The sequence below is a fragment of the Puma concolor genome, chromosome B1, assembly GCF_028749965.1.
Source record: "Puma concolor isolate L17-30 chromosome B1, mPumCon1.1.hap2, whole genome shotgun sequence".
NCBI lineage: Eukaryota > Metazoa > Chordata > Mammalia > Carnivora > Felidae > Puma > Puma concolor.
This window is the reverse complement of record NC_141670.1, coordinates 205,586,801-205,606,695: the sequence shown is the minus strand read 5'-3', so window position 1 is coordinate 205,606,695 and position 19,895 is coordinate 205,586,801. Positions and strand designations below refer to the sequence as shown.

General features: G+C 48.7%; 1 protein-coding gene across 4 annotated transcripts in view; it reads left to right on the top strand.

Annotated features, from left to right (window-relative positions):
- HTT (huntingtin) overlaps positions 1-19,895 on the top strand; it is a 147,275-nt gene that overhangs the window by 80,633 nt on the left and 46,747 nt on the right. For all 4 annotated transcript variants that reach the window (XM_086705562.1, XM_025921615.2, XM_086705563.1 and 1 more), the window contains 6 exons: positions 1,182-1,330; positions 3,679-3,815; positions 5,556-5,672; positions 9,491-9,613; positions 9,905-10,140; positions 11,231-11,373. In XM_086705562.1, the coding sequence (XP_086561688.1) occupies positions 1,182-1,330; positions 3,679-3,815; positions 5,556-5,672; positions 9,491-9,613; positions 9,905-10,140; positions 11,231-11,373 (905 nt within the window). The remainder of the gene's footprint in view (positions 1-1,181; positions 1,331-3,678; positions 3,816-5,555; positions 5,673-9,490; positions 9,614-9,904; positions 10,141-11,230; positions 11,374-19,895) is intronic.

The following is a 19,895-nucleotide window of genomic DNA, read 5'->3' as shown; positions in this document are numbered from 1 at the left end:
TTTCTTCCTCCAGTTATGCGACATCTTGACTGCATGATTTGAGACAAGTTGCTTTGTCTCCTTTGAGTCTCAGTTTCTTCAACTGAAATGAGAAGGGGCAGGAGGAGAAGTAAGAACATTGTACCTCTGGGCGTCCAGTGCTGTTGGGTGCTCTCCAGCGCTCTCACTTAGCTCTGCCCACCGCCAGCTGCCCACCCCCAGCACACCCTGTGGGAGCTGGCCCGCCTTGCCACGCCCCCAGCGTCTGTCCTCATCCTCCCCTCCCCCCTCCTTCCCTCTCTTCTCCCCCTTTTCTTTTTTTATTTTTTTTTTTGTTTTTCAACGTTTATTTATTTTTGGGACAGAGAGAGACAGAGCATGAACGGGGGAGGGGCAGAGAGACAGGGAGACACAGAATCGGAAACAGGCTCCAGGCTCCGAGCCATCAGCCCAGAGCCCGACGCGGGGCTCGAACTCACGGACCGCGAGATCGTGACCTGGCCGAAGTCGGACGCTTAACCGACTGCGCCACCCAGGCGCCCCCTCTTCTCCCCCTTTTCTTCCCTCTTCTCTCCCCCCTCCTCTCCCTGCATCCTCCCATCTCCCCTTCCCTTCCCCCCTCCTTCCCTTCCCCTCTCCCCCTTCCTCCCCCCTCCTCTTCCTTCATCCTCCCCTCCCCCCTTTCCTTCCCTCCTCTCTCCCCCCACCTCTCTCCTCATCCATCCCCCTTCTCCCCTCCTCTCTCCTCATCCTCTCCTCCCCCTTTCCCCTTCTTCCCTCCTTCTCTCCCCTCCCCCGTCACTCTCCCCTTCCTCTCCCTTCCCCTTCCCCCTTTTCTTTCCTCCTCTCTCCTCATTCTCCCCTCCGTCCCTCCCCCTCTGCCTCTCCCCTCCCCCCCCCCCCCCGTCATGCTTCCTCTTCCTCTCCTCATACTCCCCCCACCTCCTTTCCCTCCTCCTCTCTCCTTCTCTCCCTTCTCCTTCCCCTCACTCTTCCTCCTCTTCTCCCCTCCTCTTTCCGAATTTTCTGCACCTCCCTCTCCCTTCTCCCGCATTCTCACCACTTGCTTCCCTCCTTCCCCTGGCTCTCTCCCTGTCTCTTTTGCTCTCTCTCAACTTGGAATCATGAGTAAGTTCATGTTTATATTGAGTATGTGTCATAATTTTAAAAGGAAGCATCTAAACGGATGTTTTTGTTTCTAGGGAATCAGAGGCAATTATTCCAAACATCTTTTTCTTCCTGGTATTACTGTCTTACGAGCGCTATCATTCAAAACAGATCATTGGAATCCCTAAAATCATTCAGCTCTGTGACGGCATCATGGCCAGCGGGAGGAAGGCTGTGACACATGGTAACGGGACAGCCCTTTCACGGTGACCTTCAGTACTGATGTGCTCGACGGTGCTAGTCTTCATCACTCCAGCTTCTGGCTGTGTCCACTGCTGCTCTGTGTGTGCGTGTGGGTGCAGTGCGCGCGTGTGTGTGCGTGTGCACGCTGCTTAGAGATGCCGCAGAAGGGACAGAGCAGACCTACTGTCAGGAGCTTGTGACCTCCTGACCTAAGAGTACAGGAAACAGTAGGGCGATCTAAGGCACAGATAGAATCTGACATAGATGCTCTTGTCTAATTACGTGAAACACAAAAACCCGAGAAATCCAACTTCTGTGAGGACCCTGGTGCTGGAGGGAGTGGCTTGGCCTTGGAGTAGGACCTTCCGTTCTGCCTGGTTATCCTGTAGAGGCGAGTGAGGACCACAGAAGATGGTCAGCGGCTCAAGCAGCCTCCTTCACCTGGGCAGTGAGGCTGTGGTTTTCAGAATAAACTTGGGGTGCCTGGGTAGCTCAGTCAGTTGTGTCTGACTTCGGCTCAGGTCATGATCTCACGGTTTGTGAGTTCAAGTCCCACATTGGGCTCTGCTGACAGCTCGGAGCCTGGAGCCTGCTTCGGAGTCTGCGTCTCCCTCTTTCTCTGCTCCTCCCCTGCTTGTGCTCTGTTTTCTCTCTCTCAAAAATAAACATATAAAATTTTTTTTGAAAAAAGAATAAACTGTAAACCTTCTCTTAACTTTTTATTATTATTATTTTTTTAATGTTTATTTTTGAGAGAGAGAGGGAGGGAGGGACGGACGGAGTGTGAGCAGGGGAGGGCAGAGAGAGAGGGAGACCCAGAATCCGAAGCAGGCTCCACGCTCCAAGCTGTCAGCACAGAGCCGGACATGGGGCTCAAACCCAAGAATCGCAAGATCGTGACCTGAGCCAAAGTCGGACGCTTGACCAACTGAGCCACCCAGGGGTCCCCTCTTTGAATTTTTTAAACTGATCTTGCAGCATTTTCCTGTTGACTCCTCCCTGGCTCCGTTGTCAGGAATCAGTAGACTTTTGAACTTTGGCAGGGGTATGTCCTAGGACCTCTGCAGAGCCCAGATGTGAGAAGGGCACTGTGGCATGCAGCGTTCTCTGTGTTCCCTGTTCTGTGTGCTTGCGGTAAAGCAGGTGATTTGTTGACGGGCAGGGACTCCATGCCATCTGATTTCCATAGTCGCTGGAGTCACTTTTGCAGTGGCCTTGCGAGGGCCGAGATTCACACCTCAGCAAAAGTTCACACTTGTACGCTTTGGGAATTGGGGTTCCTGGTGCAAATGTCAAATAGAGGGATGACTAAGGCTTCCTAGATTAGAGAGTCTTTGGATGGACAATCAGTGGGCAACCAAACCCTAGTATTTTGTCTGGAAAGCTGGTCATCTGTAGAAAAGTCAGTAACTATGCTGTGTGTGTGGCACTGGGTTGCATGTGCCGTGTGTATGTGGCCCTGGGGGTGGGCGTGCCTTTGTGTGTGTGGCATTGGCAGGCAGTGCCTTGCAGTGACATTGGTGACAGGATCGGGCCACCCCCTTCCCAGTGAAAGACATTTCGGAGAAAGTTGTTCATGTAGTGGTGATAGACTAAGGAATCTACTTTGCTATTTTCGATAAGACAGGACTGGGGGGAAGGGCTTTATCCACTGATAGTGAGTTTATTACTTAAAATAGCATAGAAATCTGATACTCTATAAATATTTTCTGCTGAAGAACACAGTCATCTTTTCAGGTAAATCTTTAGGTAGATGAAGCATTAGAACAGGATGTTGATATTTGAGTTAGTTTGAAGATTTTAGTTTGAATTTGACTTTTGAATTTGTGATTCTTTTTGTCAGATCTGATGTTACATCACGGAAAGCCTAGGTGTATTTTTTTTAAGATTTCACAAAATCATCAGTAAGTGTTCAAGGAAGAGCTATGGCCTCCATGACGGTATACTGATAATTCATAGCACTCGCTGATAAGCTGAATTTATCCTTTATCATAAGCCACGTATGGATTAGGGTTTTCTTTATTTATTGAATTGAAAAAAGTTATTAATGTTTTATTTATTTTTGAGAGAGAAGGAGACAGAGCGTTAGCAGGGGAGGGGCAGAGAGAGAGGGAGACACAGAATCCGAAGCGGGCTCCAGGCTCCGAGCTGTCAGCACAAAGCTTGACGTAGGGCTTGAACCCGTGAATCATGAGATCCTGACCCGAGCCCAAGTCAGATGCTTAACTGAGCCACCCAGGCACCCCTAGGGTTTTCTTGTGTTTTGGACACGTTTGGGAGGTGTCGAGCTCTGGCTGCAAGTGTAAACGTCGTGTGATGCCTCCTGAGCCTGCCTTTCTGTGCCCACAGCCATACCGGCTCTACAGCCGATAGTCCATGACCTGTTCGTACTGAGAGGAGCCAATAAAGCTGATGCAGGAAAAGAGCTTGAAACCCAGAAAGAAGTGGTGGTGTCCATGCTGCTGAGACTCATCCAGTACCATCAGGTAAGGGGGGGGGGCACTCTCTGGCACTGCAGACGCAGCAGGAAATGTCCTGTGGCCCACTGTGCGCCAATTAGTGGGTGTTCCTTCGTGCCACCCTGGGCTCTGGGGCTGGGGAGATGCCAGAGAGCGGTAGGCTTGCTGGGACTTGGTATTTAAAGCCGTACAGCCACTTGGGGAGGTCACCTGCCACCTGGCTGACAGTCACGGGGTGATTCAAGGGAGTAAATATGTTGGAAACCCTGTTTTCCAAAATGACCAAGAATCAGTTACCTGACATTGACCGAAATGATAGAATTCTAAAATATGATTTTAAAAATATCGCATCTGAAATAATGTAAAGACTTCATTTGTACATCTCTTTACCACCTGTCGATGTAGGTAAGGCCAGGGTCTTTTCCTCTGTGCTGGTTGTGGTTTAGTTTTCCTTAAGGTGGAGCAGGAATTTCAGGCCGTTTGGGGCGGCCTGAGTGCAGAGGTCTGGCCTCTCCCGTGACCCCGCTCTTAGCTTGCCTGGCCTTCAGAATTTTTGTCAGGCTATTGGTCTTTGAATCTGAAAGTCATAAGCTTCTCTCATGGAAGCACTTTCTTCCGTGCATTCTCATCTCGGTGACTCTTTGTAATGTTGACTGAAATCCCTTGATTACGATGTAAAGCACCAAGCACGATGGGTTGGAGGGAGGCCTAGAGAGTGGCCCGTCAGCCACACGTGCTCGGGAGCTTTTCCGCCTTTTGAGAGGACAGAGGATCGGGTAGCCTTGCTGAGGAGAGTGTACACGGAGTGCACACTCCCCTCTTGGGGGAGAAGGGCTGCCAGGACCCTTGAGTGGAGAGGCAGCTGTGGAGGGGTGGTCAGGGCCGGCTCTGTGGAGAGTGGGCCTCAGTGGGCGCATCTCTCTTTATGGCACTTGTGTAGACCAGGGTGACAGGTGTTTTCTATAAACAAGCAGGTGACAGGTATTTTCAGTGTTGTAGACTGAAACACCTCACTTCAGCTGCTGTGGACGATGTCCCAGCCGGTGCGGTCATGAAGTGTGCGGCTGTGTGCCGATAAAACTGTATTTACAAAAACAGGCTTTTAGATGTCTCTGCTCAGAACTGGTGCTCGACCAGTTACGATGTGGATAACTCTTCTGAAGGTAAGTACTACTTGGTAGGAGATTCCCTTTCTAAAGAGCACCAAGTCGGGGCGCCTGGGTGGCTCAGTCGGTTAAGCGTCCGACTTCGGCTCAGGTCATGATCTCGCGGTCTGTGAGTTCGAGCCACGCGTCGAGCTCTGTGCTGACAGCTCGGAGCCTGGAGCCTGTTTCAGATTCTGTGTCTCGCTCTCTCTCTGACCCTCCCCAGTTCATGCTCTGTCTCTCTCTGTCCCAAAAATAAATAAACCTTAAAAAAAAAAAAAAAGAGCACCAAGTTGAAATTAACAGACACAAAAGTCACGAGGCATCTGTAGAAAAGCTTAATCAAGGCTGCGTTTGTGTTTCTCCAAAAGTTTATATGAATTTTATTTTCTTTTTGTGCCTTTTCTCTGGTGGTGAAGCCTTGTAAGTTCCGTAGAAGCACAGGAGTACCGCGATGGCGGGTGACTCCGATGAGCGTGCAGCTGAGCTGTGCCCCTTGCGCTTTCTTTCGGTGTCCCTCGTGTCGTGTGTCCCCAGGCCGGGGCTGCGTCGGGGGCAGCAGGCCCTCTCTGGGCCTCACGTGTCTTTACACCCTGGAGTCTGACCCGCCTGCACCCCGCAGGTGCTGGAGATGTTCATCCTGGTCCTGCAGCAATGCCACAAGGAGAGCGAGGACAAGTGGAAGCGGCTGTCCCGGCAGATCGCCGACGTCATCCTCCCGATGTTGGCCAAGCAGCAGGTTTGTGCCCCGTCCGCGTCATTGCTGTGGAGTCATTGTGACACGTTTGTAAGTGGCAGCGCTGGTGACTGGCGTTTCATTGAATCAAAACGCGTTCGGCTTGCGATCCTTATCAGTGCCGGTCTCAGGGCAGGGATTTTCGTTTATTCTCAGTGACCACCTCAGGTTGCCTTTGTCTCCTGCTTCACAAGAGTGGAACCTGAGGCTCAGAGCTGTTATCTAGCCCGCCCAGGGGTGCACAGCTGGAGCGTGCCCAGGGCCGGGGCTGTGCCGGTCTGACTCCAGAGCCGTGTCCTTTCCTGTCCGGTGGTGCTGCCTCCCTCATTCTACTCACTGACCTTCAAGTGTTCGGTTTTCCTTATCGCTCATAAAACAGTTTAGCAGTGGTCCATCGTTTAAGCAGAATTTCTGTGATCAAACGATGCAGTCACTTATTTCCACGATGCAAGTAGAAAGATGATCTGGCTGTGCTGTACAGGATGGAGGCCGCCCGTCGCACAGCTTCTGAGCCATGGCTGCCACCAGGCATCAGAGGGCGGGATGCCCTGCGCCCTTTGTAAACGGGGTGCTGGGGTGTCTCCGGGGGCGGCAGGGGAGTGTGCTGACGCCCTCCAGGAGACGGCGGCTGTCAGCAGAGCTCTGGTCTCCAGCGCTCTGGATGCAGTCAGCAGATACCTGTTTGTTCATCTTGACTGTCTCCGCCAAGGAAGCAGGCAGTCCGGGTAACGTGCGGTGTTCCTGGCTCCTGGCAGTTGGTGCAAATGTGTAGACACGCTGTGGCAGTAGTTACGGTCTTCAGAGCTTTGGCCCCATTCTCGTTTCCTAGTGGGCCTGTCATCCTGGCATGCTGAAGCCAGTCAGAGAGAGGGAGTCTTGGCTTCTGATGGCGCTGACTGATGGCAGCTTTAATGAATTGGGTGTTTTAACGTGGTCCTGGATTCCTTGCCTGTGGATCTATATTTTTAGAATAGCACTCCAGAAACTTTCTTCCGGTCTCTTACTCGCCATGTGCACGATCTAAGGAAGGTGGAGGTTGAAGGTGGGACGCCTGGTAAACGTCCACCGTGGAACCGCATGCGAGCACATCCGAGTGAGCGCCCGCCTGGTGGCTGAGCACAGGTGCACCTTCCCTGTGGAAGTCCCTCAGTCCCCGCTGCAGACGTAGACGTGAGCCGCGCCTGTGAAAAGCCTGCCCTCTTGGAGTGACAGTTTTATTGGCTGGAGATGGAGGTGACAGACATCAGGAAGTAGATTAGTCATGCGTAAAACCAGATGACAGCAGGGACTGTAGGGAAAGCCGAGGAGAGGTGGGTGTGTCAGGACGGGGCTGCGTTGCTAAGTTTGTATAAACTTGACCGGGTTAGAGCTTTTTAGGCTCATCATCAGTGAAGACCCTGAGGTGGGAGCCTGCCCAGTAGGTTCAAAGAACGTGGAGAGACCATACGGGTGGAACAGAGTGTTCGTGTGGAGCAGGGAAGGCAGCAAGGGTCTGGGGGTTGGGTGGGCCTCTCCGGCCAGCGTGGGGGGCTTGGGGAGGCCCGTAGAGGGTTTGGTACAAACAAGTGACCTGGTACGATTTGAGAGCTAAGGCAGCCTCAGGACGGGCGTGAGGGCAGAGCAGGGGGACCCGCCTAAGGCACGGAGGTGGCGTGCACCAGGAGGGCGAATGGCGTGGCGAGCAGTAGCCACCTGCTGGACACAGGGTGCAAGCAGAAGCAGTAAGCTTTGCGGCTTCTGTGTCGATGTGAGGAGGGAGGCACGTCGGGGAGGTGAGGAGGAGAGGAGATCCTGGTCTGGGTGCGTGCAGCCGGCATACCCAGGAGGCACCGGGGGAGGCTGAGGTAGGCATTTGGGCGTCCGAGTCTGCAGCTGTACAGACGGAACTGGCCAGGAGGTGAATGTCGGGATGGGAAGAGATCACCATGGGACCCGTGCAGATGGGGAGGAGAAGGCCAAGCTCTGAGCTTAGGGGCCAGAGAGGTGAGGACGAGTCCGTGGAGGAGGTGGGGAAGGAAGCGTGGGCAGGGTGGGGGGTGGCGTTGTTAAAACCAAGGAAGGAAGGCATTTTGTGGAGAAAAGAGGGGTCAGCTTTGGGCTGCTCATAGGCCCAGCAAATGAGCTGGGAGCTGACCCTGCATTTGGCAGGCTGGAAGCCACCAGGGAGCAGTTGGCGGGGGTGGAGGGCGCAGAAGCGTGGCTCAGGGGTGTTGGTGGAGAGGCATGGGGAAGAGGCTGAGAAGGAATAGATGTGGGGTGGCAGCTAGAGGCGGAAGGAGGGGTCAGGGCCTGGGCCTGGGCCTCACTGGGGGTGAAAGTGGAGGGGGAGTTCCCCTCACAGGGCACACTGGGGTCGCCTGGTGTGGGCCCGGCGCACTCCTCCTGAGGACCCAGAAGAGAAGGAGCTGGTGGCAGGTGTAGGCCTGGTGGAAGGAATGGGGGTTGCAGAAGTTCTCAGGATGGTCTCCTTACCTGGGGGGGGGGGGGAGGGGGGCATGTGAGAACAGCGCGTGTCTGCAGCCATGTTCACTGGGTCTGGACACGCTCTTAGTGATGAGCATTAGGAAGGCAGCGGTTGAACTCGTTTTGGTAGAACCTTAGCTTGGAATATTTTGCATCCGTTAAAAATGTTAGATTTTAGGGGCGCCTGGGTGGCGCAGTCGGTTAAGCGTCCGACTTCAGCCAGGTCACGATCTCACGGTCCGTGAGTTCGAGCCCCGCATCGGGCTCTGGGCTGATGGCTTGGAGCCTGGAGCCTGTTTCCGATTCTGTGTCTCCCTCTCTCTCTGCCCCTCCCCCGTTCATGCTCTGTCTCTCTCTGTCCCAAAAATAAATAAAAACGTTGAAAAAAAAATTAAAAAAAAAAAAAATGTTAGATTTTAAAACCTGTTGCCTCAGGAGTTTTCCATTACGATTTTAAGGGAAAAAAGCCGAGACATTTATAACATGATTTTTCAAAACAACTTAAAAATCTCTAGGTGTGTGTGGATACGTGATCGTAGGAACATGGGGGAAGTTAAAGAGAAGTACGTACAGTTGACCCCTGGACAGCACGGATTTGAGCTGCACAGGTGCACTTCCACGCGGATGTGTTTCTCTAAATACAGGACAATACTGTAGATGTGTTTCGTCTTCCTTGTGGTTTTCTTAATAACATTTTGTTTTATCTTACTGTATTGTGAGAATACCACACATAATACATGTATGTAGCACGTGCCACTCAACTGTTTTTGTTATTGGCCAGCCTTCTGGTCAGCAGCAAGCTGTTAGTCGTTAAGTTTGGGGTGAGTCGGAAGTTACACACGAATTTTCAACAGTGTTGGGGGTGGGTGCGTTTGACCCCTGTGTTGTTCAAAAGTTAACTGTACACCAGCTTGTTAAAGTTCGTTACAGCTGGCCGAGTAGGGATGAGGTGCAGGTAAAGCAAAGAAGGAAAGAGAGCGTGTGTGACACCCCACTTCGCTAAATGACGTGTGCACAGAGAGCCGCACTGGAGACTCGTCCCAGAACGCGGGCGGGGATTGTCCCAGAGTGGTGCAGTTCCAGCCGGCTTTTCCATACTTTTAAATCTTTGAATGTTTACAGAAAATGTACGTTGTTTATGTAATAAAGACCTAAATGAAAAAAAGGTTGCCCTTGTGAAAAAACTTCAGCAGCTGCAGTGTCCTAAAAGCTGTTTGCTTGCTTCACGTCTAACGTGAGGACGTGTGTAAGTGCAGGGGTGGTAAGGGCATTTGACCTTGTGGTACCTAACTTGAAGTAGAAACGTTAACATTTTTGTTGGCTTACGGGAAAACTTTTGTGATGTTTGATTGCAACAGATGCACATTGATTCTCACGAGGCCCTTGGCGTGTTAAATACTTTATTTGAGATTCTGGCCCCTTCCTCCCTCCGTCCCGTGGACATGCTTTTACGGAGTATGTTCGTCACTCCGGACACAATGGTGAGTAGCCCGCGTCGTGACGGCGTCTTAGATTCATTCGTCACCGTGTGGCACGGTGGTTCGTCAGCTGCCTGCGGGCCCTGTGGGGCCGTGGCGGGGCCAAGAATTTGCATTTTCAACAGGTTCCCAGATGGTGTTGATGCTCTTATCTGGGACCGCACTTTTGAACTAATGATAATTTATTAGCTTTATTGATAGAATGGCAAACAGGGGTGATTTTCATTCATGAAACTGGCAATTAGGAAAAGTTTAATTTTCTTTTTCCTTTATAACTTATTTTCTTTCTTTTAGGCACCTGTGAGCACTGTTCAGCTGTGGATATCAGGAATCCTAGCCATTTTGAGGGTTCTCATTTCCCAGTCAACTGAAGACATTGTTCTTTCTCGTATTCAGGAGCTCTCTTTCTCTCCATATTTAATCTCCTGTCCGATAATTAATAGGCTAAGAGAGGGGGACAGTACTTCGACACCAGAAGAACACAGTGAAGGGAGACAAATGAAGAGCTTGCCGGAAGAAACATTTTCAAGGTATGCTCTCTGTCTGTGCCTTTAACCAGCCCGCGGCCTACGGCCCATCCATAAGTCTTCGGTCACTCCTGGTCTCACTTCAGCGCTGCGAGTGGGGTAAAGAGGTCCGTGTGGGTGTGCTTGCTCTGGCCCTTGTGCCTCATCTGTGGCCCTGGGTCCATGTCTCTCCTGCATCTCGGTCACATCCCATCTCATGTCCTCGTTAAAGACCACACTGTGGCTCACCACAGCGGTGGGCACTGAGGGCCCGCCTGCCCCCTGTGCTGGCAGTGAGGGTGGGTGTTGCCTGAAGAGAATTTAAAAAGCTAGGAAGACCCACTAAAAGTCAGTCTCCTTTTTATTCTCACGTGTGTTGGCCATTCTAAACACAGTCATAAAATCCTCCTTCCTGGCAGCGTGACCGTTCCCACGTACTCCCCTTGTACTTGTGGCATCGTGTCTACCCTCACAGATTATTTGGAACCTCCTTGAGGGCAGTGATCACAAGTCAGGGCCAGTAACGCATGTTATCTAGAGAAGCGTGTGTCCACTTCTTCTGGATTCCGGGTGCTCAGTAAGGTAGAGCTGGCAAGATGTCCAGTGAGCGTGGTTTGTGCTGACGTGCTCCTTCTAGGCAGGTCCTCGTAACGTCCACTTAGCTGCCCCTTCACTGGTCGTCGGCGGAGATGCCTGTGCGTTTGGTAAATCCAGTAAACCTGCTTGACACCCTCTTGGTTGCAAGTTCAACCGGGTGGCCTGTGGCTCCCTCTGCTACGTTTAAGCAGGTGGCTAAAATGGATGAAACATTAAATTCCTACAGCAGGTTGCCGGCTTCTATTTCTGTGATACTTTCTGGTTTGCAGAGCTTTAAAGAAACACTGCATGTCATTTTATCCTAACAGTCCTGAAGTTATATATGTGTCCTGCCATCTCATAAATGAGGAAGGTGATGTGCAGAGAGGGAGGGTGACTTAATCCAAAGGGATGGTACTAAATGTTACACTTTGTTCACTTCACTTCTGTCTTTACTCCCCCCGTGTCTACTGTATGTCACATAAGTGCTCTGTAACAGTCACCTAATTCGCCATCACATTTTCCCCTTTCTTTGAAGATTTCTACTACAGCTAGTTGGCATTCTTTTGGAGGATATTGTTACAAAGCAGCTCAAAGTGGAAATGAGTGAACAGCAACACACTTTCTACTGCCAAGAACTGGGCACTCTGCTGATGTGTCTCATCCACATCTTCAAGTCTGGTAGGTGCCTCAGACCGACCTTCGTAGAGCATCTGTGCGGTCCCTGTCCTGCGCCGGGCACTCTCGGGGGCAGGAACTTGGCTGCCCGGTGCAAGCTCTGCCCTGCTCACTGTGCACTGGAAGATGTTTGGTTGGGGGAAAAAAATAAACCAGAGGGCTTCCTCCTCTTTTAAAAATTTGGAGGCCCGAGATCTTTTTGTACCTTTACGTACGATTGTGAAGTAAAAAGGACAATGACCCCAAGAGAGAAGTCACAAGATGGCAGCCATGCAGTTTGCATAGGAAGCAGCCGATCCATAGTAGGACAGTCAGCGTGCTCCAAGAGAAAATGGGTGTTTTCAAGAAGAATGCCTTGATTTAGATTGAATGAGTGGGAAGCTGGAACACTTGAGTTACAGGGTACCGCCATATCTTTTTTCTCTTAGTAGGAAAAACAAGAGGCAATTGTAATCTCTAGGAAACATAAGTAACATGACCAAGCACCTATAAAAAGAAATGCCATCCTTTTAGGTTTCTTGGCTTTGTTGGGAACTATATTCACGTAATCAATCATAATATAAATGCTGTTTCAGTTTTCAGGTTTTTTTTTTTTTAATATGAAATTTATTGTCAAATTGGTTTCCTCAGTTTTCAGTTTTATAGTCAATGTATGAGTAAAACATTGAATACTTACTTAACTGTAGTTTCAGAACAGAATGAAAATGTTTTTATTTCTGAGAAAAATAAAAGGGAAACTAACTTAATTTGGGAGTGGAAGGACGAGGTGGAGGGATGGAAGGGTCACTAATCTCCTCTCACATTGTTGGGGTTCTATAGTCGTGTCTAAAGTTGACCCAACTGTAGCAGGATTCTTGCAGAGTCATGACAGTGAGGCTTTTTTTTTTTTTTCAGGAAGCAACTTTATTCCTGCTGGCACCGCTCAGTTGAGTTTGTACCCAAAGAATTGAGTCCCGAATGCCATGTGGCATAGTTTTTTATATATTTTTTACTTCTTTGTCTCCCATATGTGGTAACGCATAAACATGTGGTCTGATTAAGCGGTCTCATGTTACAAGTCGTGAGGGGTGTTGGTCACGTAGGCGTAAAGTCAGGTTGCCTTGAGGTCTTTTTCTTTAGGGAGGGGCCCTACCATATTCTCCCCTTCTGGTGCTTGGATCCCTCTATTTTGGGTCAAAGAGCATCATCTTGGTTTGGAGGTTTATATTTTCATAACATCGTTACACGAGTGGCCGTCTTTTTTTTTTTTTTTTTTGAATTATGGCCTCAATGAGACTGGAGGCAGACCGTACAACCAGGGGAGCTAAGCAGGGTAGGCTTAAGCAACCTCTCAGAATTAGGAGGAGAATTTCTATGAGAGTTCTGAATCCCCTGAAAGTTGAAAACCATTCTCCAAATAACTCCCTGGGGTTTTAACCGTTCCAGGTCTGGGCAGGGACATGAGCAATCCTTTTTATTTGATTTGTGATTTCTTTTATGACTTTTTTCTCATTATCTACGTGTAGGCGGCAGTTGCTTAGGTTAAACGTTTTACAAACTTTTTTCTCAGAAGGAAGTAGGTGATCTGAGACCAAGCGATTTTGATAGCATGGCACATTTTGGTTTCTTGTTCGGCAAGTAAGTTTGGAGCTCTGGCAGTTTTATTGGTTAACTGCTTGTAGTCTGATTATGCGGTTTAGCATGTAAATGGGAGCGTGGTAGCCCCAGGACGTGTCTTCTGCCCAGGTGGCAGGGCCATGATATTGGATTACAGGCTCAGGAGGCCATCATTTTTTTGGTTGTCAAGGTGTAAGGCATGCTGCTTCCTTTGTTTCCCTGTTGCCACGCACTTGGACTCCCTGATGTCTCCCTCTGGTAAGTGGGAGCAGGAAGAAAGACGGACGAAGAGTTTCCAGCACACATGACCGTGACCAGCCTGCGGGAAGTACTATGTAGGCTGTCCTTCCACGTATCTAGTGTAGTCCCCCTGGACCCGCCATTCGATGGCTGTGTTGACGTTGTCTCAGGCCTCTCGGAGATGAGAGAAGTTAGATAAGGGGTGGGGATCTGGTTCAAGGTGATCTGGGGTCCCCCACCATTGAGTTTTTTGGGCAGTTGAATTATAAAATCTTTGGCCTGGGCATGTTAAGTTTTTAACAGAGATGACGATGAACTTTTTTCCCACTGGGCAAGACAGTTTTTCTCCAATAATAGAGCTTTTGAGAAGCCAAACCCCGATAGTAGGACTGGGATATTTTGTTTTACTATAAGGTTTGTGGGGATCTAATTTTCTAGTCTCTTATCACCATTGTTTTCCCGTGTTGGTACCCTATCCACAAAAGGAAGGTGAGTGTTAACAGAAACCTCTCACCACATTTCCAGCCGGCTGGGGCATAGTCAGCCGATTCTGTGGCAAAGAGTAAAGCAGGAATCACAGTAATAGTGAGAAACAAGGCGTGACAGTGCCTCACAGCAAGGAAACATACAGAAAGTAAGGACGGTCTTTTGTTTTCATCGGACCGTAGATTCCTCAAGCTTCTGCCATGCGTAGATCGGTCAGCTTCTGGAGTGGCTAAAGCAGGGCTGCGGTCTCCCGGAGGCTCTGGAGTTGCAGACTGCTTCTTCCGTATGGTCAGCTTGCATAGCACTGATGGATCAGGAATGCATTCCCAGTTTCGAGATGCTGGCTTCACTCTGCTGTAGTGAATCCAGGGACCCACGTCAGCTACCTTTACTGCAGTAGGGGTGGACACAATGACAGTGAACGGGACCCTCCAGAGGGATTTTAGGGGTTGGACATTCCACTCCTTTACCCATATTGCATCTCCTGGCTTAAAGGGGTGAGCGTCTGCGGTCAGACTCACAGGGAATCGCTCCCTGACCCGATGGTGTAAGGTGGTTAGGGTAGAGCCAATGGTCCACATCTGTTGTCTTACGGTTAGATTGTCTATCTCATTTAGATGCCCCCTTATGCCCTTGATAATGGGGGGAGGGTGCCCATACAGGATTTCATAAGGGGAGAACCCCATCTGCTCCTTCAGCCTCCTGCCTGCAGCTGCAGTCTGCCTCCCTGAAGGTCCCTTCTCTCTCCCTGCCTAATGTCAACCCTTTCCCTATTTATTTCTCCGCTGGAACAGGGCCTGTAACTGCTGTTAGAGAGCAGGGTCGGTGACCACTCTGGCTTCTTCAAGCTGATAAGGGACAGTGTAGGGGTACAGCAGTTAGAGTCTACCCGAGGGTCAGTTCAGTGGCCCACAGCATGGTTTTACAGGAAGGCTGGCGGGCATGAGGCGGCATAAACATTAGCAGACACAAGGAGGAAAACCCAGGGTAAAGATTATACTGACCAACAAGGTGGCATCTTAAGATAACGTCTACAGTTTTCAAACCTGTCAAACAATCTAGGAGAGACCCTGACTTTGTAAACAACTTATGTCGGGGAACCTTTCATAACCTAGGTGATAGAGAAGCAGGAGCGCAGTAAAAGTAATCAGTGGTGGCTCTATTTCCAAGAGTTTGGTGCTAATTTAATTTAAAAAAAAAATTTTTTTAAGCATCTAATGCTTGTGAGGACTTATTTACAGTTTTGCTGAGTATAAGCAGACAGTCTGCTTTATTTTGAGGTATAAAACTTTTTCAAGAGCCAGGAGTTCTACCAAAGAAAGAGTCAAAGCATCCATTTACCGTTATTAATTTGCAAAAGTTTAGGCAAGCCAAACCTGGGTATTACTCTATAAAACAGAACTTTTATTATTTTTTGTGTCTTTTTTGTCTGGCAGAAGAAAGTCTTTACTCAATTAGTAAAAATATCAACCCATACCAACAGATGTTGGAATTGCTTTGACCTTGGCATAGGAATGAAACCTAATTGTTAGTCTTTCCTGGGTGGCCTCCAGTTCCTTGACTGCCTGGGAGAGCAAGTTTGTGGTTGAAAGGATTGTTTCTAAGCCACACTTCACAGGCTGATACCATTTGCAGAACTGTCCTTGACAGATTTTTTTTCAGTAAACATCCTTTGGGCCATTTGATAAGTTTTGTCCCTCCCTAAATGAAAGGCCTGATGCTGTGTTTTAATCATCTTTTAGTTCGGGGAGCTTGGTAATAGTGATTGCCCTGCTCTGTTTGTAACCATCCCAAGGGCCGGAGAGAGTGTCTAGGAGTCAGACCCCAGTTTTTTTGGAGGGGGGAGTAGGTGGGATTGAGTCTCCCTTACTCATTGATACAGCCGGCAAACTGTTTTCGAACCCTGGTATCTACAACCTACAATATCCAGTAATTTCCAAAACTCACCTAATTGTTTATCTGTCCTGGAGTTGGTAGCACCATAGTCTCTAATTTAGTTATAATGTCTCTTTCTAGCAAGGGAGCAAGGCTCTCTGGCGTTATCAGGAAACAATGAGAAAAAAATCAAGTTTCCCCATATACCCCCCAGGGACTGAGAGAAAAATTTAGTTAGAAGTTTTCTGGAGAAGCCTCTAATTGTCATCCTGTGTTTGGATGGTTGGCCTGGAGTGGAAAGGACGACAGAAAAGGTAGCCCTGGTGTCAAGAAGGAAATCAAACAGTTTTCTTTCTATATTTAGAGTTACCTGAGGCTCTGGGTTTCTGATGGACACTTGGTTTTGGGGAGCCACCATGAAGATCCCCAGGCCCCGGTCAGTCCCTCCCAGGGACATTGGTTATCTGAGCCCTCACAGAGAGAGGTCCCCGTCCCCGAGGGCATTCAGATTTCCAGTGATTGTCTCCACATAAGGGGCGTGGCTTATGGGATTTTCATTTTGGTTGTCCCCTCGGAGGACATTCTCATTTTAGTGCTCCAAATGGCCATGTAAATGGCACTTGGTACCAGGACCTTGGGATGTCCGGTCTGACATAGTACGTAAGGCCACAACTAAGGCCTCAGAGTTTTTTTTTAAGCCTCCTTTTCTGTTTTTGTTTGTTTGTCTTGTTTTGTTTTTTATTCTTATTTTTCTCTTGATCTTGGTTGTAATATATCCGCTTGGCAGCTTGTAAGAGCTCCTCCAGGATCCCTTCAAGGCCAACAGCCAATTTTTGCATTTTTTCTGAATATCTAGGGCTGATTGAGTGACAAATTTGTCCTTTAAAATCATCTCAGCCTTATAGGTGTCAGGGGAGATAGCCATACATTTAGTGAGAGCCTCCCTCAACCTCTCCAAGAAGGCCATCGGGCTCTCATTTTGTGTTTGCGAAATACTGGCTAATTTTAGCATAATTTAAGGGCTAAATCTTAGATTTCCTTAATTTTTTTTCAAAACATCTGTCTCATTAAGGGTCTGATTTAACAAAAGCATTATATCTTTCTAGGTCAACTCAAAAACAAACGTAGTATTTTAAAAAGTCTTTATATGCTTATCCGATCAGAAAATTTACCTGGATCTCCTTTTATCTGTCTTAAACCTTGTAATGTAAAGGTTTTTTCTTCTGGCATTCTAGCTCTTTGTAGGGGAAACATGCCTGTTACATTACGGGGAGGTCCTGGATAAGGTGGGTAGCAGGGAGCAGAATTGTATTTTTTTATATACATATATAAAGAGATTGAGGACCCGAGGAGGAGGAGGAGGTTGAGGTGGGAGACTTCCCTCCCTCCTTGTCTAGGTCTGTTTTGGATACAGGTCAGGGGCCCTTAATTGTGTCCCCTCCTGATTGCTGGACTTTAGAAAGGGTTGCCAGGAAACTAGGATCCACCTTACGTTGCTTAGTAATGCCTTGGTTGGGGAATTACCCACCTGTAGGAAAAAGGAAGAAGGGTGTCCCTCATCTCAATTTGCTACAGCTGGCCAGAGAAACCTCATCTCCTGGCCCCATGTTTTGGCTGGCTGTGCGACTGGCAGCCAGAAGCCCTGTCAATCTTGCGAGGTGCCGGGAGTAGTCATTCTTAGCCCATGCTTGACCCCGGGTCTGAGAGCTGGCCTGGTCTTTCCTGTTTTTCCTTACCCCTCCGTTTCCCGCCTGCAGGACCTTGGGGGTATGGACTGTGACCAAGCAAGACTTTTCATGGTTCTCGTAGGATGCGCTAATTTTATTTTGGCCCAGCGGTAACTTACATATTGATTATTGGCTGTTGAGGCAGGGGGTTAAAGGGCCACAGTCAAGGCCTATTTCCCTGCCTTTCTCAACAATACCCACATAAATAGGTTTCAGCTATGTGGGCATCCCTCTTTGGCATACAGGGGGCCAGGTGTAGTAAAATGGCTCCCATGTATCTTAGTGAAAGCCCTTCATGCATCCTCCCTCCCTCCTACGGCAGAGGCACCCAATCCTCTGCTGAACAGGAACAGCACAAACGTGGAGGATTTGGAGGCCGGCACCGAGGGTGCTGCCATCACCTTCTCAGCTTCTGGATCAAAGAAGGAGGAATTTTAATCTTAACCCAGCGTACTTTTAAAATCCTTTTATTTTAGCCTTAGTCCGTCTTGGCCACACATAAAATTTCTTTTTAAAGATTTCCCTTCACAAACCTTCTACGACTTTTCTTTGTATTAGATTTTGTCCCTAGCCATTCCTCTCCAAATAACCAGTCTCATTTAGGACAAAATTACTTTCTCTTACCTGTAACAAAAATATTTTTTTTATTTTTTATAACTTTTTTTATATCTCCTACTTTTTTTTTTTTTAATTTTTTAAATATTTATTTATTTTTGAGACAGAGAAAGAGCATGAATGGGGGAGGGTCAGAGAGAGGGAGACGCAGAATCTGAAGCAGGCTCCGGGCCCTAAGCTTTCAGCACAGAGCCCGACGCGGAGCTCGAACTCACAGACTGTGAGATCATGACCTGAGCCGAAGTCAGATGCTTAACTGACTGAGCCACCCAGGCGCCCCTGTATCTCCTACTTTTTCACATACAGAGTTGGCTTTTCTTACTTTTATCAGTTTTAACTACATTTAGCAGATTTTTAACTCTTAGAAACCTTAGTCTCCAGTGAAAACTAGTAATCAGTTGTGAACTCTTGTTATATCAGAATTTTTTAGATGGCAAACTTATGAATCCACTAAGCATAAAGGATGTTTTCCCACAGATCCAAATGTCCTTAGTTTCTCTGCAGCAAGTCAGAAGCACAAACCTACATCTAGTCATTAGTGCTTTAGCCTCTTATCTCGTGAGATATGTAATTAATTTAATCTTAATTTATCACGGAAGCAAAACTTTAACGTTTTAGGTTACCAAAGACTTTGAAAGCTATCTTAACATTTACCCATGAAAACTTTGAGACAGACAAAATTAACCATCATTTTAAGTCACCTTTTTGCTGACAAATTGCAACAGAGATGGCAAATTATTTGACCTTTAGAAAACCTCAGGAAGAAAAAAGTCTTAGATATTTAATGCCGATAACTCTAGAGGTATGTCTGTTTTAAACCAACAAACTTAAATCCATTTAAATGCCAAATATGTTCCATCTGTGTCCATTTAAGAGTTAATCAATTTGTTCCCCACTGTCTGTTTTTGCCTGGGGCACCATTGGGGAACTCTGGCTTCGGTGGTCTTCCGCTCCCGACCTCTGGTGTGGGAGGAGAGGCTGATGATGCTCAAGCAGCCAGTTCTGCAGGCCGACCCCCAGGTGGAGCGGTCGGGGCGGGGGGGGGGGGGGGGGGGGGGGGGCAGAAGGCAGAGAAAGAGAATTCCCTGTTTTAATTCTTGTCAGCTCAGACAGGGACAGACTCTAGGTTTCTTTTGTTTTGTTCTCCACCAGTGGGATTAGGCAGTGCATGTCCGTCCAGAGAAGACGGGGAATTTCCCCGAAACGAAAGGAGTTTTGGCAGCTGCTTGGGAATATTCCTTACAGTCCCCGTTCTGAGGTAGAATAGCCAGAGACAGTTGGCTCTAATTGTCACAGTCATTGACCCAGGAAATGAATGAGAGACAAGTCCCCACACAGAGTCACACGGCGACTCCAACCCGCCTCAGTCTCCCTGAGCTGGTTCCTGGGCCTCACGGGTTCCGTTGGTGCACGTGGGGTCCTCGCCCTGGTGCGCTGGGTGGGCTAGTCTGCTGTGGATCAAGCGGTCCGCTGGCGCCTGGCAAGGGCTCCTCTCCTGGCGCCCCAAGGTTCGCACCCCCGGTGGCAAAGGAGGTGGAAAAGCACCATCTCCGAGTCCCAGACGAGCCCCCAAGTAATGTAGCCGGATTCTCACACAGAGAGTCGTGACACCGAGGCTTCTCTTTCCAGGAAGAACTTTGTTCCTGCCGCACCGCTCAGTTGGGTTTGTATCCAAAGAACTGAGCCCCAAACACCGCATGATGTAGTTTTTTATATATTTTTTTTTACTTCTTTGTTTTCCATATATGGTCACACATAAACATGTAGTCTGGTTAGCTGGTCTCACGTTACAAGGTCGTAAAGGATGTTGTCACGTACATGTCTAGTCAGGTTGTCTCGAGGTGTTTTCTCTTTCCTTAGGGAGGGGACCCTACCACACAACAAGGGGAGCCTGGGTGCCACAGTCATTTGAGCATCTGACTCTTGGTTTAGACTCAGGTCATGATCTCACGGTTTGTGGGTTCGAGCCCTGCATTGGGCTTTGTG